We start from the raw sequence: 20,503 nt of genomic DNA on the forward strand, positions 1-20,503 counted from the left end.
ATATAGTGCTATTTCCCTCAATTCAGTAGATCAGGCAGGCTTACTTCCTCAAAAAAAAATGACGTCACGTCTCAAGTGTATGCAGCAGCAGGGGGCGCATGTAGAAGTATAGAAAAGGAATAGACGTCTATTCTCCCTCCCTGTGCTGGTCCCCCCTCCCTCTGTCCCATCCCCCTGCCCGGTCCTATTACACTTGCTGAAGTGGGGTGAGTGCTCCTTATCTGACGCTCACCCCAACTAGCCGCCTGTCTCCCCCCTACCCGTTCCCGTGCAGGAGCGCTCACCCTCCGCCCAGTCCTGGTGGGGTAAGCGCTCATGCACCTGCTCCAAATCTGCCCCCTGATGTAAGCCGGCCACCCGGTCCTGTACACGAGTGCTCACCTGCTGCCCCGTCCCAGTGGGGTGAGCGCTCATGCACCTGCTCCAAATCCAGAAGGTGCAGCTGCTTAGGAGAAGATGCACGAGCACTCACCCCGCCGGGACTGGGCGACAGGTGAGCGCTCGTGCACAGGACGGAGCAGCTGCCTTACATCAGGGGCTGCAAGTCAGAAAATTCATTAGCGCTCACCCCGCCGGGATGGGGCGGCAGGTGAGTGCTCTGCAGGGGGCCGGGCGGCGGGCTTTGATGAAGGGGGGGGGGGGGCGCAGATTTGGAGCAGGTGCATGAGCCCTCACCCCGCCGGGACTTGGCGGAGGGTGAGCGCTCCTGCACGGGAACGGGTAGGGGGGAGACGGGCGGCTAGTTGGGGTGAGCGTCAGATAAGGAACGCTCACCCCACTTCAGCAAGTGTAACAATACCAGGCAGGGGGATGGGACAGAGGGAGGGGGGACCAGCACAGGGAGGGAGAATAGACGTCTATTCCCTTTCTATACTTCTACATGCGCCCCCTGCTGCTGCATACACTTGAGACGTGACGTCACATCTTTTTTGAGGAAGTAAGCCTGCCTGATCTACTGAATTGAGGGAAATAGCACTATATGTGCATTTTCCATAATTAGTGTATATTAGAGATTTGTATAACTTACTTTATGTAATAACATATTTAAAAATACATTTTGCCCGGAGTACCCCTTTAAGAGAAGGCCGTCTACAGCTCGGTGAAGCAAGGTGAAGACCAGTTTGCTGTGCCCATGAAAGCGTATGGAGGGGGTAGGAGCTGAGTGGAATGAGTGAGTAGGGAAAGCTGAGAAACAGCCTGTGCAATTTGCAGACTTTCTGGACCAGTCATGTCAAACTCTGGCCCACGGTGCCATTATTTTTGGCCCACCAGGCAATTCAGAGTTTGTATTACATCTGGCCCACCATTGCATTAGATTATAATATGGGTGGTCCGGACAGCTGCTCGGACTGCCCATATTATAATCTTGTAGGCCACAGGCAGTTTTTAGCCTGCAGCCTTAGAGTATGTGAGTGGTATCCCGGCGTCATCACACATGTCATGCACTGGGTGCCTCCCGTGGCCTCTGGGGCTGCAGCAAAGACTTGGTCCAAGCTAATGGGACAACCTGTCACCCCTGGACAGCCCCCAGAACCCACCCTACCCCTGGATACGGCCCCCCATACTTATATGAGAAGATATCTCCACGGCAGGACCAACATCAGGAGTGGGGAAGGGCTGGCTACTATATGAGACTACAGGGGAGAGCTGGCTACTATATAAGAGACTATGGGGGAGGGCTGGCTACTATAGGAGACTATTGGGGAGGGCTGGCTACTATATAAGAGACTATGGGGGGGCTGGCTACTATAGGAGACTATCGGGGAGGACTGGCTACTATATAAGAGACTATTGGGGAGGGCTGGCTACTATATAAGAGACTATGGGGGAGGACTGGCTACTATATGAGACTATGGGGGAGGGCTGGCTACCATATGAGACTATTGGGGAGGGCTGGCTACCATATAAGAGACTATGGGGGAGGGCTGGCTACTATAGGAGACTATGGGGGAGGGCTGGCTACTATATAAGAGACTATGGGGGAGGGCTGGCTACTATATGAGACTATTGGGGAGGGCTGGCTACTATGTAAGAGACTATGGGGGAGGACTGGCTACTATATAAGAGACTATGGGGGAGGGCTGGCTACTATATGAGACTATTGGGGAGGGCTGGCTATTGTATAAGAGACTATGGGGGAGGGCTGGCTACTATATGAGACTATTGGGGAGGGCTGGCTACCATATAAGAGACTATGGGGGAGGGCTGGCTACTATAGGAGACTATGGGGGAGGGCTGGCTACTATATAAGAGACTATGGGGGAGGGCTGGCTACTATATGAGACTATTGGGGAGGGCTGGCTACTGTATAAGAGACTATTGGGGAGGGCTGGCTACTATATAAGAGACTATGGGGGGGCTGGCTACTATAGGAGACTATCGGGGAGGACTGGCTACTATATAAGAGACTATTGGGGAGGGCTGGCTACTATAGGAGACTACTGGGGAGGGCGTGTTACTATATGAGACTATTGGGGAGGGCTGGCTACCAGATGAGACTATGGGGGAGGGCTGGCTACTATATGAGACTATTGGGGAGGGCTGGCTACTATATGAGACTATGGGGAGGGCTGGCTACTATATGAGATTACAGGGGAGGGCTGGCTACTATATGAGACTATGGGGGAGGGCTGGCTACCATATGAGACTATTGGGGAGGGCTGGCTACTATATAAGAGACTATGGGGGAGGGCTGGCTACTATATAAGAGACTATGGGGGAGGGCTGGCTACCATATGAGACTATGGGGGAGGGCTGGCTACTATATAAGAGACTATGGGGGAGGGCTGGCTACTATATGAGACTATGGGGGAGGGCTGGCTACTATATGAGACTATTGGGGAGGGCTGGCTACTATATAAGAGACTATGGGGGAGGACTGGCTACTATATAAGAGACTATAGGGGAGGGCTGGCTACTATATGAGACTATTGGGGAGGGCTGGCTACTGTATAAGAGACTATGGGGGAGGGTTGGCTACTGTATAAGAGACTATGGGGGAGGGCTGGCTACTATATAAGAGACTATGGGGGGGCTGGCTACTATAGGAGACTATCGGGGAGGACTGGCTACTATATAAGAGACTATTGGGGAGGGCTGGCTACTATAGGAGACTACTGGGGAGGGCGTGTTACTATATGAGACTATTGGGGAGGGCTGGCTACCAGATGAGACTATGGGGGAGGGCTGGCTACTATATGAGACTATGGGGGAGGGCTGGCTACTATATGAGACTATGGGGAGGGCTGGCTAGTATATAAGAGACTATTGGGGAGGGCTGGCTACTATATGAGACTATGGGGGTGGGCTGTCTACTATATGAGACTATTGGGGAGGGTGTGTTACTATATGAGACTATGGGGGTGGGCTGTCTACTATATGAGACTATTGGGGAGGGTGTGTTACTATATGAGACTATGGGGAGGGCTGGCTACTATATGAGACTATGGGGGAGGACTGGTTACTATATGAGAATATGGGGGAGGGCTGGCTACTATATGAGACTATTGGGGAGGGCTGGCTACTATATGAGACTATGGGGGAGGGCTGGCTACAATTTGAGACTATTGGGGAAGGCTGGCTACTATATAAGAGACTATTGGGGAGGGCTGGCTACTATATAAGAGACTATTGGGGAGGGCTGGCTACTATATGAGACTATTGGGGAGGGCTGGCTACTATATGAGACTATTGGGGAGGGCTGGATACTATATAAGAGACTATTGGGGAGGGCTGGCTACTATATAAGAGACTATTGGGGAGGGCTGGCTACTATATGAGACTATTGGGGAGTGCTGGCTACTATAGGAGACTATTGGGGATGGCTGGATACTATATAAGAGACTATGGGGGAGGGCTGGCTACTATATAAGAGACTATTGGGGATGGCTGGATACTATATAAGAGACTATTGGGGAGGGCTGGCTACTATATGAGACTATTGGGGATGGCTGGATACTATATAAGAGACTATGGGGGAGGGCTGGCTACTATATAAGAGACTATTGGGGAGGGCTGGCTACTATATAAGAGACTATTGGGGATGGCTGGATACTATATAAGAGACTATTGGGGAGGGCTGGCTACTATATGAGACTATTGGGGAGGGCTGGATACTATATAAGAGACTATTGGGGAGGGCTGGCTACTATATGAGACTATTGGGGAAGGCTGGCTACTATATAAGAGACTATTGGGGAGGGCTGGCTACTATATGAGAGACTATGGGGGAGGGCTGGCTACTATAAGAGACTATTGGGGAGGGCTGGCTACTATATGAGAGACTATTGGGGAGGGCTGGCTACTATATAAGACTATAGGGAAGGCTGGCTACTATATATGAGACTATGGGGGAGGGCTTGTTACTATATGAGACACTTAGGGGGCTGGCTACTATTTGGGCACTATTGGGAGGGCTGACTAATATGTGGGGCAATTTTGGTTGGGTTGGCTACTACATGGTGCATTATTGGGGGATGGGGGTTTGCTATTACATGGGTTGGGGTTTAATTATATAATAGCAATTTATCATAGTGCACAGCGCTGGGAGATGCACACTACTGACCAGGAACAACGCATAATTATCATGGTTGGCCCGCGACTTTGTTAATTTTTTTTTATTTTGGCCCACCGTGTATTTGAGTGTGACACCCCTGTTCTGGACAAAGAGAACCCTGGATTCATATTACACTGCTCACTGCTGGTCTGGGAACTTCTGAAGGTTTGCTACAGTGAGATAGTATTGCAGGATGCTTTTTTACACATACTTAATCTGGTGCAGATTCGATGCCGTCAATTTTGTCAACATAAAGGGGGGACATTTACGAAGGCTGCACCACTGGCGTACACCAGCTGTATCCGCCACACGGCCAAAGGGTGGGGAGGAGGCGTGGCCTCCTTCCGCATCTGATTTACACCTATTCGCTGGCGTAAATCATAGCAGAAATCTACATCTGCTCCACTGTATGGCACTATAAGAGGCATGTGGGACTTTATTGAAGACTGCCGTATTCGTACACTGGCCTTAAAGGGGTTGTCCAGCGAAAATCTTTTTCTTTCAAATCAACTGATATCAGAAAGTTATATAGATTTGTAATTTACTTCTATTAAAAAATCTCATCTTCCCATACTTATCAAATATGCAAAAGAACACTGCAGAGACACCATCACGTGTCTCGATGTAAGTGAGCTAGCCAGACCTTCCTCTGGGAAGGAACAACCAAGCCAAGGAACGTCCCCAATCAAGGAAACCACCTAAGCAAGGTATCCATCCTCAGATAGCTGTTTCAGGGTATTTGCCCCTCATCAGTGTGGAGTAGGATTCTGGGATTGAACTGCGCACAATGTCCCAAGAAAGTGGATGCCTGGCGGGCCGCTACCAAGGGCAACAGGTTATGAAACTAAGCAGCACAGGGAGGATTAGTGAAGTAGGAACAGAGGTCCGCATTTGATTCCCGATGCCTTCCCGTTCCGTGGGGAAGGAGGAGACAGCCCAAGTACTACCTGGAATTTCGGGATACAGCCTAGGTAATAGGCTGTATTCCTGTTTTCCAGACGGTACTCGGGCTGTCTCCTCCTTCCCCACACAACGGGAAGGCATCGGGAATCAAATGCAGAAGGTTCGAGTTCAATCGAACCTAACATTTTCCAATGTTCGATCATCTCTGGTCAGGATTAGAGATGATCAAACAGTGGGAATTTTCAGGTTCGAACGCGAACCATTTCATTCAATATGGTTCGAGTTCAAATGAACCTGAAAATTCCAGCTGTTCGATCATCACTAGTCAGGATAACCAGAACTTCTTGCTTGGAAGTGTAAGGACCATCCTTATGGTACCCGAATGTGACAATTCAAATCTCCAGTATTAACCCCTTAATATTCCTTAGGAGGGACACTGCAGAGGGTCCATTGTACTCTTTTCTAGCTTTAGCCTTCCTTCGTATGTCTTTCTCCTTAATCATGGATTCCTGAGATCTTCACTTTTGCTAGAAGTTCTCTAGCTCCACACAGGTGGAATGCCCGGAGTGAGACAGTCTGGGCCCTTGTTCCAGCATCAGTGATTGGCTGAGCCGGCTGGAAGGAACAGCAAGAGACGAGGGGGGTGATGGGTTCTTTTAACCTCTACCACACCAAAGTCTTCAATTAAACACTCCCTTCCTTTTACCAATCATTGGGGTCCCAGTTGGACACAGCCAGAAAGCAAAACTCCACCGGGCCCAACAAATACTCGTTAACAGGCTGCAGCACCTCATACACGGTGTAGGCCCCAGTGAGCCAGAAATGCATCACCCGCAGCATGCCAACATCCAATGGACCTTGAACACTACCTTCTGGAGCCCATTATCCAATGTACCAGAATTCTGGAATCAAAGAAACAGGAGACTCAGCCAGGCGGTGAAGAACCAGGTGACCAGACTGCTACAGTGGCTTCCATTTTGGAGACTTATACCTGGACTTCGAGTTACCCAGGTTTGTGGCCACAGTCCATCTTTTATCCTGGTTTATGCAGAGGGTGCACTATCTCCTGCTTTGAGAAAACAGAACTGGGGATAGTGGGAAGGTCAGGCCTTTTATACACAAATTCTGGTTTCCATTAGAAGAGATGGATGCTCTCCAGGGCTGCGGTCATAGGAGAAGGCTATGTATTTATATCCCTTTACGGCTTTTATTTCGTATACCCCTCCATTCCCTAGATTTCATTGTACCATTATCTCTACTGTTCACCAGGTCAGGTGGGAAAAATGTATTAAAGGACAACTCCCAAGAAAAATTTTTTTAGCTTATTAACACACATTACAAAGTTATATAACTTTGTAATGTGGTTAAATACCCGGTCTGGCCCTCTTCCCCCACTTTCGGACCCCCGACCCACCCGCCCGGAAGTTAAAGAATATATACATTACCTATTACGGTCATCACCGTCCTCTTCTCCCGGGCAGCATCTGGTGACGACGACATCAGAGCCGGGGGGGCGGGGGGCGGTCCGGGTCTTCTTCCTCTTTGGCGTCTTCATAGAGAGTGAATGGGACGGAAAAGGCTGCTGGTGCACATGCGCACCAGCAGCCTTTTCGTTGGCTGGAGCGCATCACATGGCTTCCAGCTTGCTCAGCCCTGATTGGCTGAGGTTGCTGGAAGCCATGTGATGCGCTCCAGCCAATGAAAAGGCTGCCGGTGCGCAAGCGCACTGGCAGCCTTTTCCATCCCAAGGACCCAGAAGTCAAGAGACATCGCTGGACGGCGGTGACTGTGAGGCGGACGGCGGGCGAATGGAGTGGCGATCGTCACCGGAGGGATGGTGAGTATGGTATCTGTTTTTTTTAGGGGGTCCCGCGGGAGTTGTCCTTTAAGAATACTAGGCCGGGGTAGACTATGCAGAGATCTTCCATAAAGGGAAGATATCAGCTACAATTCACATTCCTAACTGCTGACACTTCTAGATAGCCGCTAGGACAAGGACACACATGGCACCCTTCATATATGTGGCTGTGCTTCCAGAATCTAGAAAATGCTCAGCAGAGTCAGAGGCTTTCCAAAGCTCCTGAAAGGCAGCAAGCTGTAACGCCTCCCTCCCCCCCCCCCAAAATCCCTTCCAGATGTCAAGCAAGCAGGGAAGGGAGATAGGAAGCATTCTGCATCTTGGCAAAGCCTCTTTGTACCAGTTCTCATGGCCACCATGTTCGGAGTATTTCACAGGTGATATTATACTCCATGCATCATGTATTATCACAGTTGTTTTGTCGGAAATATCCTTAAAACAACCTATTGGTGGGCCACAGGGACTGAAATTGGGAAGCACTGCTCTACATCATGGAAGCAGACAGATATGAAAAGGTACCATGTGCCTCCTTGACCCAACAAGTAACAGCAGCCAGGAACATGAATTTCATTGATGATTCCTTTTAGGATTTGTATTGCTTTTCTTTTCTTACATATTGTGACCAAAATACTGCACTCACAAGGTCTTGGCATATTTTACAGTGTCAATGTAGGCAGACCCAGACAAAAGTGTGGAAAAGAAACTGGTGTAAACTGCCCATAGCAGCCAGTCACCGCTCAGATTTCAACTCTAATAAAGCTGACCAGGGATTGGTTGCCATGGACAATTTCCACCAGTATCCGACACCTAGGTGGACCTTTGTCTTCTAAACCAGTGGTGTCAAAACTCAGGCCCTCCAGCTTTTACAAAACTGCAATTCCCATAAAGCCTGGACAGCCAAAGCTTTAGGGTCCATTTACACAGAAAGATTAACAGCCAAAGATTTCAAGCCAAAGCTAGAAACAGACTTAACAGTGAACAGGTCATAAAGAAAAGCCAGAGATTTAGCCCATTTTCAAATCCATTCCTGGCTTTGGCTTCAAATCTGTGTAAAATGGACCCTCAGTCTATCAGCAATGCAGCAGCATGTATGACCAGATCACTTACCTACACGACTTAATCCCCTGACCGTGCCACTTCGCAATCACCCTACATCAGTGTATGTACATGAACCTTTATCAAAGCCAATGACCAAGAAACAGTGTTTAGAGTGAACCTAAAATTTGGTTAGGATGTCACAGGTTCCTAGAAGTTCATGCTAAACGCAAGCCTCCTTGCACTGTTACATCTACATTTTAAAAAATCCATTGCCTCAAGCCAGTCTATAAATTGCTGGCTATTAGGTGTTCTTTTCAGTCACTAAATACCTAGTATGTAGAGCCCTGAGGCTAGAGTCCGGCAGAGGTTTTACTACTTGTCCTGTGCTAGATAACCCTTCCCCATTTACAAGACAATTACTTCCCCAACCTTTATACAGTGATCCTGAGATACCAGAATAGTAACCAACCTCCCACTATAAAGTGGCATTTCAGCTTCTGAAGTGTCGGCTTACTTTATGAGTCACTTTAAGGCCACTCTGTATTGTCTGTTAAGACTTCATAAAGGCAACACTGGCATTTCACAACTCTGGGTCTTGCTGCAAGATGTTTCCCCATGTGCTACGATCCTCCCTCAAAGGCTACATGTCCCCTCCAAGACATCCCAAGCCCCACATCAGCCGTCCATCATATGCACATGTCACGCACTTCCCAGTCAGTCCACTGATACAAACCACACACACACATGTATGTCATTAACTTTGTTTAATGGTCTCAAATTTTGGTGACAGGTTTTGGTCAAGTTGTTTCCACTTAAAAATTTACTGGTTTTTTAAACACTAATAACTTAAAACTGCCACAAACAAAATGGTCCACAGACATTCCTTTCCTTCTGAAGCTTTTACGATGCATTGTAATCATTAACCAGTCTTTAACTATTAAACTGAAATAGCCAATTAAAACAAACAGTTCTGAGACCGATCTTCCACCGCTGGTTAAGACTGAGGTGGCGCTGGAGTTTTGGAATATTCATTTGGTTTTCTGGGCTTTCTGAGCAGACTTTGTAACTTTGCCAGCACCAGCGGCCTTCTTTTCAACAGCCTTGATGACACCAACGGCGACGGTCTGTCTCATGTCACGCACGGCGAAGCGTCCTACAAGGAAAGAGTGTTAAGAGTCTTGCACTTCGTTTTGTGAATGATACTTGTTGTCGCCACACGTCAGGTGTACTTACCAAGAGGAGGGTAGTCGGAGAAGCTCTCCACACACATGGGTTTGCCTGGAACCATTTCAACAATAGCGGCATCACCAGACTTCAGGGACTTGGGGTTTTCTTCCAGTTTCTTACCAGAACGACGATCAATCTTCTCCTTAAGCTCAGCAAACTTGCAAGCAATGTGAGCAGTGTGGCAATCCAGCACAGGTGCGTACCCAGCACTGATCTGGCCAGGGTGGTTCAGGATAATAACCTAGAGAGCAAGAGAGTATTAATGACAAAGTCTGGACATAGTCGCACAATGCAGCAGGACACAGCTCAAGACATCTACCTGTGCGGTGAATCCACCAGCTTCAAGGGGTGGGTCGTTCTTGCTGTCACCAGCAACGTTGCCACGACGGATGTCCTTGACGGACACGTTCTTTACGTTGAAACCAACGTTGTCACCGGGCATAGCCTCGCTCAGAGCTTCATGATGCATTTCCACTGACTTAACTTCAGTTGTTACATTGACTGGGGCAAAAGTAACCACCATGCCTGGTTTCAGGACACCAGTTTCTACACGACCGACGGGTACTGTGCCAATACCTAAAAAAGCAAGAGAAAGGTTAATCTGGGTAAAGCTGCCAGAGAATCAATGATTTACCAGGCTGGCATCGCAGTTAGGATCATAGCAACAAGCTACTTACCACCAATCTTGTAAACATCCTGAAGGGGCAGACGAAGAGGCTTGTCAGTGGGGCGGCTTGGTGGCAGAATGCAGTCAAGAGCTTCAAGCAGGGTAGTTCCGCTGCCTTTTCCTTCTTTACGGTTGATGGTCCATCCCTTGAACCAGGGCATCTATAGAAGAACACACATTAGACTCCCGCACCTAGTCCATACAAGATCACTGAAGACACAAGACATCCAAAGACACTTACGTTAGCACTGGGCTCAAGCATGTTGTCACCGTTCCATCCAGAGATGGGCACAAAGGCAACGGTATCTGGGTTGTAGCCAATCTTCTTGATGTAAGTGCTGACTTCTTTTACAATTTCTTCGTATCTCTTCTGGCTGTATGGTGGCTCAGTAGAGTCCATCTTGTTGACGCCAACAATGAGCTGCTTGACACCCAGTGTGTAGGCCAGGAGGGCGTGCTCACGGGTTTGTCCGTTCTTTGAGATACCAGCTTCAAATTCACCCACGCCGGCAGCGACGATCAAGACAGCGCAGTCGGCCTACAATAAGAAAACTGTATGTAAACTACTTGCTACACAAACCTCATTGGGCTTTTAACACTATGACCTACATTTATAGACATCTACCAGCTAGCTTACCTGAGAAGTACCAGTGATCATGTTCTTGATGAAGTCTCTGTGTCCAGGGGCATCAATGATTGTGACATAGTACTTGCTGGTCTCAAATTTCCACAGGGAGATGTCAATGGTAATACCACGCTCACGTTCAGCCTTCAGTTTGTCCAAGACCCATGCGTACTTGAAGGAGCCCTTGCCCATCTGCAGACAGAGAAAAAAGGTCAGTGATTCCTTTATAGAACATGGGCGCGGATACAGATTCTGCGAGTCCTGGCTCTGCAGGGTGGTGACAGATTCTGGACTCAGAATCCAAGGCGACACATTCTTCCTACTTATCAACTCAATATGAGGAAGCCCTGGCAGTACAGCAGGTAGTAGATGAGCTACATGTTTAATATGAGGGAGTCCGAGCAGTATATACACATCAATATAAGGAGAGTGCTAGGAATACACCAGGCTGGCCTATATCCATTACATACGGCAGTGCTGCAATACATTAGGTTACATGTGAGCTCAGAGGTGAGGAGTGGCAGCAATACATCAGATTATAGCAATATAATGCTCTATCCAATTATTTACATAAGATGGTGACTACACTAGAAATACACCCGACTATATACTTAGGGGATACAGCAGACGAGACCATAGACAACATGAGTAGCCAGACGACACATCAGGTTATGTGTAGGGGTGCTGGCAGTATATAGGCCTATAGGCTTCCTCACTGAGTAGGCCTAGCAGCTATACACCACACTATAGGGGGGTGCACAGTATGGCAGTATATAGGGGTGAGGGCACAATACGGCAAAAGAGGGTAGGTGTACAGGTTGGCTGTATATAGGGCAAGGGTACAGTAGTATGTACAGTGAGGGCATAGAAGGGCTCTATATGGGGTAAGTGTACAGTAGGTCATGTATAGAGTGAGGACACAGTACAGGAGTATATGGGGTGAGGGCACAGTAGTATATAGAGTGAAGGCACAGTAGGTCAATATATATATATATATATATATATATATATATATATATATATATATTATGAGGGCACAGCAGTATATATATAGTATGAGGGCACAGCAGTATATATATATATATATATATATATATATATATATATATATATATAGTATGAGGGCACAGCAGTATATATATATATATATATATATATATATATATATATATAGATAGTATGAGGGCACAGCAATATATATATATATATATATATATATATATATATATATATATATATATATATATAGTATGAGGGCACAGTAGTATATATATAGTATGAGGGCACAGCAGTATATATATAGTATGAGGGCACAGTATGGCTCCAGGCCTCTTACCTCAGCTGCTTCCTTCTCGAACTTCTCGATGGTTCTCTTGTCGATGCCGCCACATTTGTAGATGAGATGTCCGGTGGTTGTGGACTTGCCAGAATCTACGTGTCCAATGACGACGATGTTGATGTGAGTCTTTTCCTTTCCCATGTTGAGAGTTTAGATGTTTGGCGATGGACACCTGTGAGGGAGAGCAGGAGGGATCAGCATAGGGATCGGCACGGAGAGCAGGAGGGATCGGCATAGGGATCGGCACGGAGAGCAGGTGGGATCGGCATAGGGATCGGCACGGAGAGCAGGAGGGATCAGCATAGGGATCGGCACGGAGAGCAGGAGGGATCGGCATAGGGATCGGCACGGAGAGCAGGAGGGATCAGCATAGGGATCGGCACGGAGAGCAGGAGGGATCAGCATAGGGATCGGCACGGAGAGCAGGAGGGATCGGCATAGGGATCGGCACGGAGAGCAGGTGGGATCGGCATAGGGATCGGCACGGAGAGCAGGAGGGATCAGCATAGGGATCGGCACGGAGAGCAGGAGGGATCGGCATAGGGATCGGCACGGAGAGCAGGAGGGATCAGCATAGGGATCGGCACGGAGAGCCGCCTGACATATAGGGGAGGGGGCGGCTGCTGTGAGGCCTCCGTCCCGGCCTCGGGCCACACACGCGGCTCCTTTGTCTCCCGTGACTCATCGTCCTCCATCTTGTGGCGAGGAAGCGGCTGACAGACGAGGCGGCGCCATCTTTATATTGTGGAGCCGGGGGCAGCCGCCAGCTGGAGGAGCCGCCGATGTGCTCGGGTCATCCGGGTCACCGCGATCCTCCTCCCCACAGCCGCCGCCGCCGCCATCATCCCCTCACACTACAATACCGCCACCACAAACGCATCAAAACCGCTCACCGATACACTGCGCCCCCGCCCTGCCCGCTCGTTACCTCAGGGGCAGACGAGCCAACCACACCCAGCTGTGACAGACCGGGGATCCCGGCACCCAGAGGCCATGCCGGCACCGATATAACCAAACAGAATATCCGGGAATAAATACGGCTACGGGAGCCTAGAGCGGACGTCCGGCAGTGATATAACCGGCAGCACGGCCGCGGATGGCGCCGGTATCACTAGATCCCCGATGGATTCCAGCTAGGCCGCGGATCCAGCACACCGGGCCGGCCCCCGCCTCACGGCACCGCATCTGGCGATCCCCGCCGGCCGATACCACCGCTATGTAGTCACATCCGTATACAATAACCATCCGATGTAACGGTAACGACTAACGTCAAGTTCACCGGCCTAGGCCCGCCGCCGCCAGCTCCGCGCTCCTTACCTTGTAAATCCGCCGCAGACCCGGTGAGGAAGAGATCGAAGTCGGCGGGCATCACTCTTATATAGAAGCCAGGGCGGGGTCTGCCAATGACGTCATGCTGCCCAGAATTCCCGGGTGCTCGAGGCGGAGTGTTCTATTCCCCGTTTTGGGGGGAGGGGCAGGAAGAGAATAATGAGCTGCGTGTGGGAAATGTTCACGTATTACTATAGCGGTATCCGGGAGAGACCATTCCCTACTGTCACGTGTTATAGCGGCCGCCGGGCTGCAGGTGTCTGTGTATGAGGGGAGAGCGGCCGGCGCCTGAGCCGCCATTACACGTGTCCATAGGAAGCCGGGGCCTCACGTCATGGCCGCCCTCCTCACACACAGGCCGCGGAGATAGCAAAGTCCGGGAGGGACCGGCGCTGTGAGTCACTGAGTATCTGCCGGCCTGACTCAGAGTGTATGGAGGAGCACAGTACATAGAAGCGGTGTATGAAGAGCGCCTGCCTGACTAATAGTGTGTATGGAGGAGCACAGTGTATGGGGAGCAGCGGGCACAGTACATGGGAGCAGTGTATGGGGGGCAGTGGGCACAGTACATGGGAGCAGTGTATGGGGAGCAGTGGGCACAGTACATGGGAGCAGTGTATGGGGAGCAGCGGGCACAGTACATGGGAGCGGTGTATGGGGGGCAGCAGGCACAGTACATGGGAGCAGTGTGTGGGGAGCAGCAGGCACAGTACATGGGAGCAGTGTGTGGGGAGCAGCAGGCACAGTACATGGGAGCAGTGTGTGGGGAGCAGCAGGCACAGTACATGGGAGCAGTGTATGGGGGGCAGCGGGCACAGTACATGGGAGCAGTGTATGGGGGGCAGCGGGCACAGTACATGGGGGCAGTGGGCGCAGTGTATGGGGGGCAGCAGGCACAGTACATGGGGGCAGTGTATGGGGAGCAGCAGGCACAGTACATGGGAGCAGTGTGTGTGCAGCAGCAGGCACAGTACATGGGAGCTGTGTATGGAGGAGCAGCGGGCACAGTACATGGGGGCAGTAGGCACAGTACATGGGGCAGTGTATGGGGAGCAGCGGGCACAGTACATGGGGGCAGTGTATGGGGAGCAGCGGGCACAGTACATGGGGGCAGTGTATGGGGAGCAGCGGGCACAGTACATGGGAGCAGTGTATGGGGGGCAGCGGGCACAGTACGTGGGAGCAGTGTATGGGGAGCAGCAGGCACAGTACATGGGAGCAGTGTATGGGGGCAGTAGGCACAGTACATGGGAGCAGTGTGTGGGGAGCAGCAGGCACAGTACATGGGAGCAGTGTATGGGGAGCAGCGGGCACAGTACATGGGGGCAGTGTATGGGGGGCAGCGGGCACAGTACATGGGAGCAGTGTGTGGGGAGCAGCAGGCACAGTACATGGGAGCAGTGTATGGGGGCAGCGGGCGCAGTGTATGGGGGACAGTGGGCACAGTACATGGGGCAGTGTATGGGGAGCAGTAGGCACAGTACATGGGGGCAGTGTATGGGTAGCAGCGGGCACAGTACATGGGAGCAGTGTATGGGGAGCAGCAGGCACAGTACATGGGGGCAGTGTATGGGTAGCAGCGGGCACAGTACATGGGAGCAGTGTATGAGGAGCAGCAGGCACAGTACATGGGATCAGTGTATGGGGGGCAGAGGGCACAGTACATAGGAGCAGTGTGTGTGCAGCAGCAGGCGCAGTGTATAGGGGGCATACAGGATTCTTTGTTGGGTGACCTGGCCCCATCTCTGACTCTCCGGTCTCTCTGCCAGGATCATATATTAGTGGCCGCCATCCACTTGCAGTCTCATGTACCGTACTTCTATCCAACATAAAACACACTAAATGTACTCCTGTTCGGCTCCCGTTTCGTGTCCTTATTGTAGTAGTACCATATACTCTTATGGTTAAAAAAAAAAAAAAGTTTTTGTTTTCCCTTTTCACTGATTGATGACGCGATGCGACCTTCTGGTCACCGCTATACTACTACTTTGGAATACTTGGCATACCAGAGCACTGTCACCTGTCAGTGTAATATTCATGCCTACCAGGCATACACATGCGGCCATGGCGGGCCTGGGGGCACGTGTCACGCCTGCTGTGCAAAAACACAAAACAGGCTCTTCATGTGCGAGGAGAACAGTAAGCTTCCTCCAGCAGCCACTCCAAGCACACTTACCTCTGGGCACAGTAACCTAAGGGTCCATTTACACACAAAGATTTGAAGCCAAAGCAAGAAACAGACTATAAACAGAGAACAGGTCATAAAGGAAAGACTAGGATTTTTCCTCTTCAAATCCATTCCTGGCTTTGGCTTCAAATCTTTGGCAGATAATCAGTCAGATAATCTTTCTGTGAAAATGGACCCTTATGAGCCCCTTTTAAGCCATTAATGTGAACAGCAATAATAGTTTTATATAGCGCCAACATATTCCGCAGCACTTTACAGTCCTGGGGAGCACATAGGAAAAGTCAGACGTTACAGAGATACAAATGGAATGATCAGGTCAGACATGAGTGTGGGCCCTGCTCGCAAGAGCTTACAATCTATGAAGAGAGGATGGAGCTCAGACAGGCCGGTGAGAAGCAGAGCGCAAGAGGAGCCCTGCAGCATGGCTAGGTAATGTGTTCTTTGCATATCGCCAGCCACGCACCGCTATTACACGTAGCGATGCGCGGTCGGCGCCCGACAATTATAGGTCCAAACCTATATCAATGATCAGCCGATGACAGTGATCATCGGCTGATTGTTGTGTTAATTACACAGACCGATAATTGGCCAGATAGGGCCAATTCGGCCGATTATCATTCCATGTAATAGTACCCTTAGACCAGGAAGTGTTGGGGGACCCAGGGTGGCAGGAGGTGGCCACCAGCGCTGGAGCCAGGAGAGGTAAGAGCATATAATTTCTTTTATTCTCCCCAGAACTTGCTAAAAGAAAAAAAAATCGATTTGCCTGGACTTCTCCTTTAAATGGATGCTAACAATGCATTCAGTTAAATGCCATACAACAGCGTCCGTTTTACATTGCCTTTCTTTATACAAAAAAAAAAATCATTGCAACATATGTTTTTTTGCTGCATACAATAGTCTAGTTAACTATACATTTGTATACGTCAAAATTAAGCGTAATTGAAGTTGAAGGTGGAAGCTGCTTAGACACATTAGAGAGGATTTGAAAGAATAGTTCTATTGTAGATCATTCATCTATCTCTCCAAAAACATACCGGATGTTCTCCGGCTGATTCTGGAGCTAAAAAAAAATAAAAAGGAACAGACATGCTAGCACCTAGGCCAGGGATGGGGAACCTTTGGCCCTCCGGCTGTTGCAAAACTACAATTCCCATCAAGCCTGGACAGCTAAAGCTTGATGGGAGTTGTATTTTTGGAACAGCTGGAGGGCTGAAGGTTCCCCATCACTGGCTTAGATCACTGTATATTTGACACCGTATCATAGTATAATAATAATATTTATTTGTATAGCGCCTATAGTATTGCAATGCACACGAAGAAAAACTATATATACGACCAGCAGACTATTAGTAGACTCGTACACAGTCCCAAAATATTTTTGCACATTCATCTGCCTATACAGTTATAATTGGTTATCCAATACAGTGAGGTTTGCCAATTCCTATTTTATCTGCAGTTCGGTTTTGGCAAATTTTTAGTAATGTGCGCATATAACACCCGAACACACAACACCTCCCCAATAGCAGCAGGATACCCACAAGGTGTCGAACTTCTCAGCGTAATTGTAGAACTTTTGTTAATCCAACTTCTTTGTACTTTTTCATTGAATTTGTAAAAAAAAAAACAAAGACTTGTTACCCTGTGAATTGGCAACTAATTTACATGCTGAAGTTACCATTTCAATGCAAATCGTATCCCATCACAGACAACACTGTGGCTCCTGAGGCTATGTTCACACATTCTTTTTCTGGATCTCACTTTGACATGTAAAAAGGTTTTTGCAAAGTACCCAAAACTGATTTTTTTTTCTTCCCGTCATGAATTGCATTGAATTCAGTAGGAACGTGTAATGTATGTCAGTTGACGTGTAATTTAATTTTAGGCCTCATTCACACGTCAGTATATTTTCAAGGATGAAACTCGTGATCCGCAAATTTTTATCCGCAGAAAAATCAGCCGTAGCGTGTTCTGTATTGTGGTCTGTAGTTTTTGGAATCCGCAAATTAAAGGTGTAGTTCTAAAAATAAAAAAAAATGGGAAGGAAAAAATTAGATTCATGGTGTCACATAAATGCGGATCCGTGTAATGCGCTCTCCGCAAAATTTGCACTTTTCCATAGACTTCTATTGGGGTGTCAATTGTGGACTGCATTACAACCTATCCTATTTTTTTGTGTTGCATATCCGCAAATACTGATGAAAAATAGAGGTCTTACAGCTGTAATTATAAGAGCCATACGGTTACGGGGAACCTGTCACCCCCCACCACCCCCAACCTGGGGTGGAACCCACTCGATCCCCCGATAGAGCCCCCCCATTCTTAGGGCCCTATTACACGGGACGATTATCTTGCGAAAAATCGTTAAATCATTCGAATTTAAACAATAATCAATCTGTGTAATTGCAGGCAGCGATCGAAAAATTGTTCGTATGTCGTTGATCGTTGTTATAGATCTGAACCTAAAATTATCCTTAATCGTTCGCTGTAATTCCACATTTGTTTGCTCAAGTTCCGCGTTTTTTCACTAATCGTTCAGTGTAATTGCGCATTGTTCATTGTTTTTCTGGTTTCAGAAGGAATAAACAATCATAGTAACGATCGCAATAACGATCATAGTAAGGATCGTAACTAACGATTATCATACTGTGTAATACGGTGAACGATTTTAGGTTAACGATAAACAATCTCGTTTGCGTCCGTTTATTGTTAGTCGTTAATCGTTAAAAATCGCTCAGTGTAATAGGGCCCTTACCCCTTCCTGATGGTCCCGCCGCAGAAAAATCGCGGCCCGCTCATCCAATATGCAAATTAGAAGAGATGACTTCAATGTCCATAGGAAATCACTGGAGCAGTGGTTTTTCTATAGACATCGGACTCATCTCTTCTAATTTGCATATTGGACGAGCGGGTGGCAGGAGCGACATGAGGGGGTAAGTATGGGGGGTCGTGTGGGTCCCGTCCCGGCGCAGGAATGATGGGTTCCTTTTAAAAGGGTTTTTCCCATTATACAGGGGTATCCCCTATCCACATAATTGGGGATAATCGTGATGGTTCTAACCACCACCGCCATCACTTCCTGTCCCTAATATAGAGTACAGCAACAAGGAAAGACAGTGCTTCATGGTGTAGAAGTATCAAATAGAAGAATACAAACAAGTAATGGTAGACTCCCTCACTTGATGTTGTGCAGACCGAGGCACAACTCTCACAACAGTGTATGCGGGACTATGGGACCACAGCCCTCCTGTGAACCCTCAATGGGGAGGAACAGCAACATCAGATGATGCACCTAAGGAAGAGGCCAGTCCGGCCTGGAAACGCGTTGTGGTTTTACCCTTTTATGTATTTTATTGTTTTGCTTATTAAATTTTATATTTCATATTATTCGGCCCTTGTGATGGACGACCTGCACCTAGTCACCTGTGTTTTGGATGAAGTGGATTGGAGGTGTGGTTGCTAATATAGTCTAATGGTACTTTTACACGGAGCGATAATTCGCCCGATCGCATGATTAACGATTTTGAATGAACAATTTTTTTATGACGATCAGCGTTTAGACGGAACGATACATCGTACGGATGTGATCGTTTTGCGATCACTTAAGCCTATCTCACAAAACACAGTTATCACTGAACTCGAGAACAGTGAAAAAAATTCCAATGAAGTACTCAATCAAGAGTCTCCACTGATGCCCCCAAAAATGTAAATATGCAAAGCAGGAGTCTGTGGAGCCTCAGTTGCGAGTCTCAAAACACGGGATAGCCACATATCACTAGCCTGTTGCCATGGGGTGCCTCCATGATGGGGAGAGCACCACACCACCCTGATAAATAGCCCCTTAAGTCCCACTCGGTTGCGAGTATTGGAACATAAATAGGGAAACACCAGGGTGGCCCCTTTTGTCAATGTCTAACTCAAGATGCGAGTATTGCGATCATGACAAGGGCTTGCCAAGGCAGGCCTCCATCCACAGACAGTCGTTTCGGGGTTTTTGCCCCTCGTCAGTGTGGAGTAGGATTCTGGCTAGTTGGGACAATAGCAAATCGACCAACAAAACACAGTTATCACTGAACTCAAGGAGAACAGTCAAAAAAATTCCAATGAAGTACTCAATCAAGAGTCTCCACTGATGCCCCCAAAAATTTAAATATGCAAAACAAGAGTCCGTGGAGCCTCAGTTGCGAGTCTCAAAACACGGGATAGCCAGATATCACTAGCCTGTTGCCACGGGGTGCCTCCATGATAGGGAGAGCACCACACCACCCTGATAAATAGCCCCTTAAGTCCCACTCGGTTGCGAGTATTGGAACATAAATAGGGAAACACCAGGGTGGCCCCTTTTGTCAATGTCTAACTCAAGGTGCGAGTATTGCGATTATGACAAGTACTCTTGATTGAGTACTTCATTGGAATTTTTTTCACTGTTCTCCTTGAGTTCAGTGATCACTGTGTTTTGTTGGTCGATTTGCTATTGCCCCAACTAGCCTGAATCCTACTCCACACTGACGAGGGGCAAAACCCCCGAAACGGCTGTCTGTGGGTGGAGGCCTGCCTTGGCAAGCCCTTGTCATGATCGCAATACTCGCACCTTGAGTTAGACATTGACAAAAGGGGCCACCCTGGTGTTTCCCTATTTATGTTCCAATACTCGCAACCGAGTGGGACTTAAGGGGCTATTTATCAGGGTGGTGTGGTGCTCTCCCTATCATGGAGGCACCCCGTTGGCAACAGGCTAGTGATATCTGGCTATCCCGTGTTTTGAGACTCGCAA

The 20,503-nt window shown here is 48.5% G+C and overlaps 1 protein-coding gene across 1 annotated transcript; it reads right to left on the reverse strand.

Moving 5' to 3' along the window:
* Window positions 1-9,103: 9,103 nt before the first annotated feature.
* Window positions 9,104-13,637, reverse strand: EEF1A1 (eukaryotic translation elongation factor 1 alpha 1). Its single transcript, XM_069974640.1, has 8 exons — window positions 13,530-13,637; window positions 12,210-12,384; window positions 10,886-11,065; window positions 10,490-10,786; window positions 10,259-10,409; window positions 9,901-10,157; window positions 9,588-9,822; window positions 9,104-9,507 (listed from the first exon to the last, which is right to left on the reverse strand). The coding sequence occupies exons 2-8, from the start codon at window positions 12,351-12,353 to the stop codon at window positions 9,383-9,385; spliced, it is 1,389 nt and encodes a 462-aa protein (XP_069830741.1). The 5' UTR covers window positions 12,354-12,384; window positions 13,530-13,637; the 3' UTR covers window positions 9,104-9,382.
* Window positions 13,638-20,503: the final 6,866 nt, after the last annotated feature.

Source organism: Dendropsophus ebraccatus, chromosome 6 (assembly GCF_027789765.1).
Source record: "Dendropsophus ebraccatus isolate aDenEbr1 chromosome 6, aDenEbr1.pat, whole genome shotgun sequence".
Taxonomy (NCBI): domain Eukaryota; kingdom Metazoa; phylum Chordata; class Amphibia; order Anura; family Hylidae; genus Dendropsophus; species Dendropsophus ebraccatus.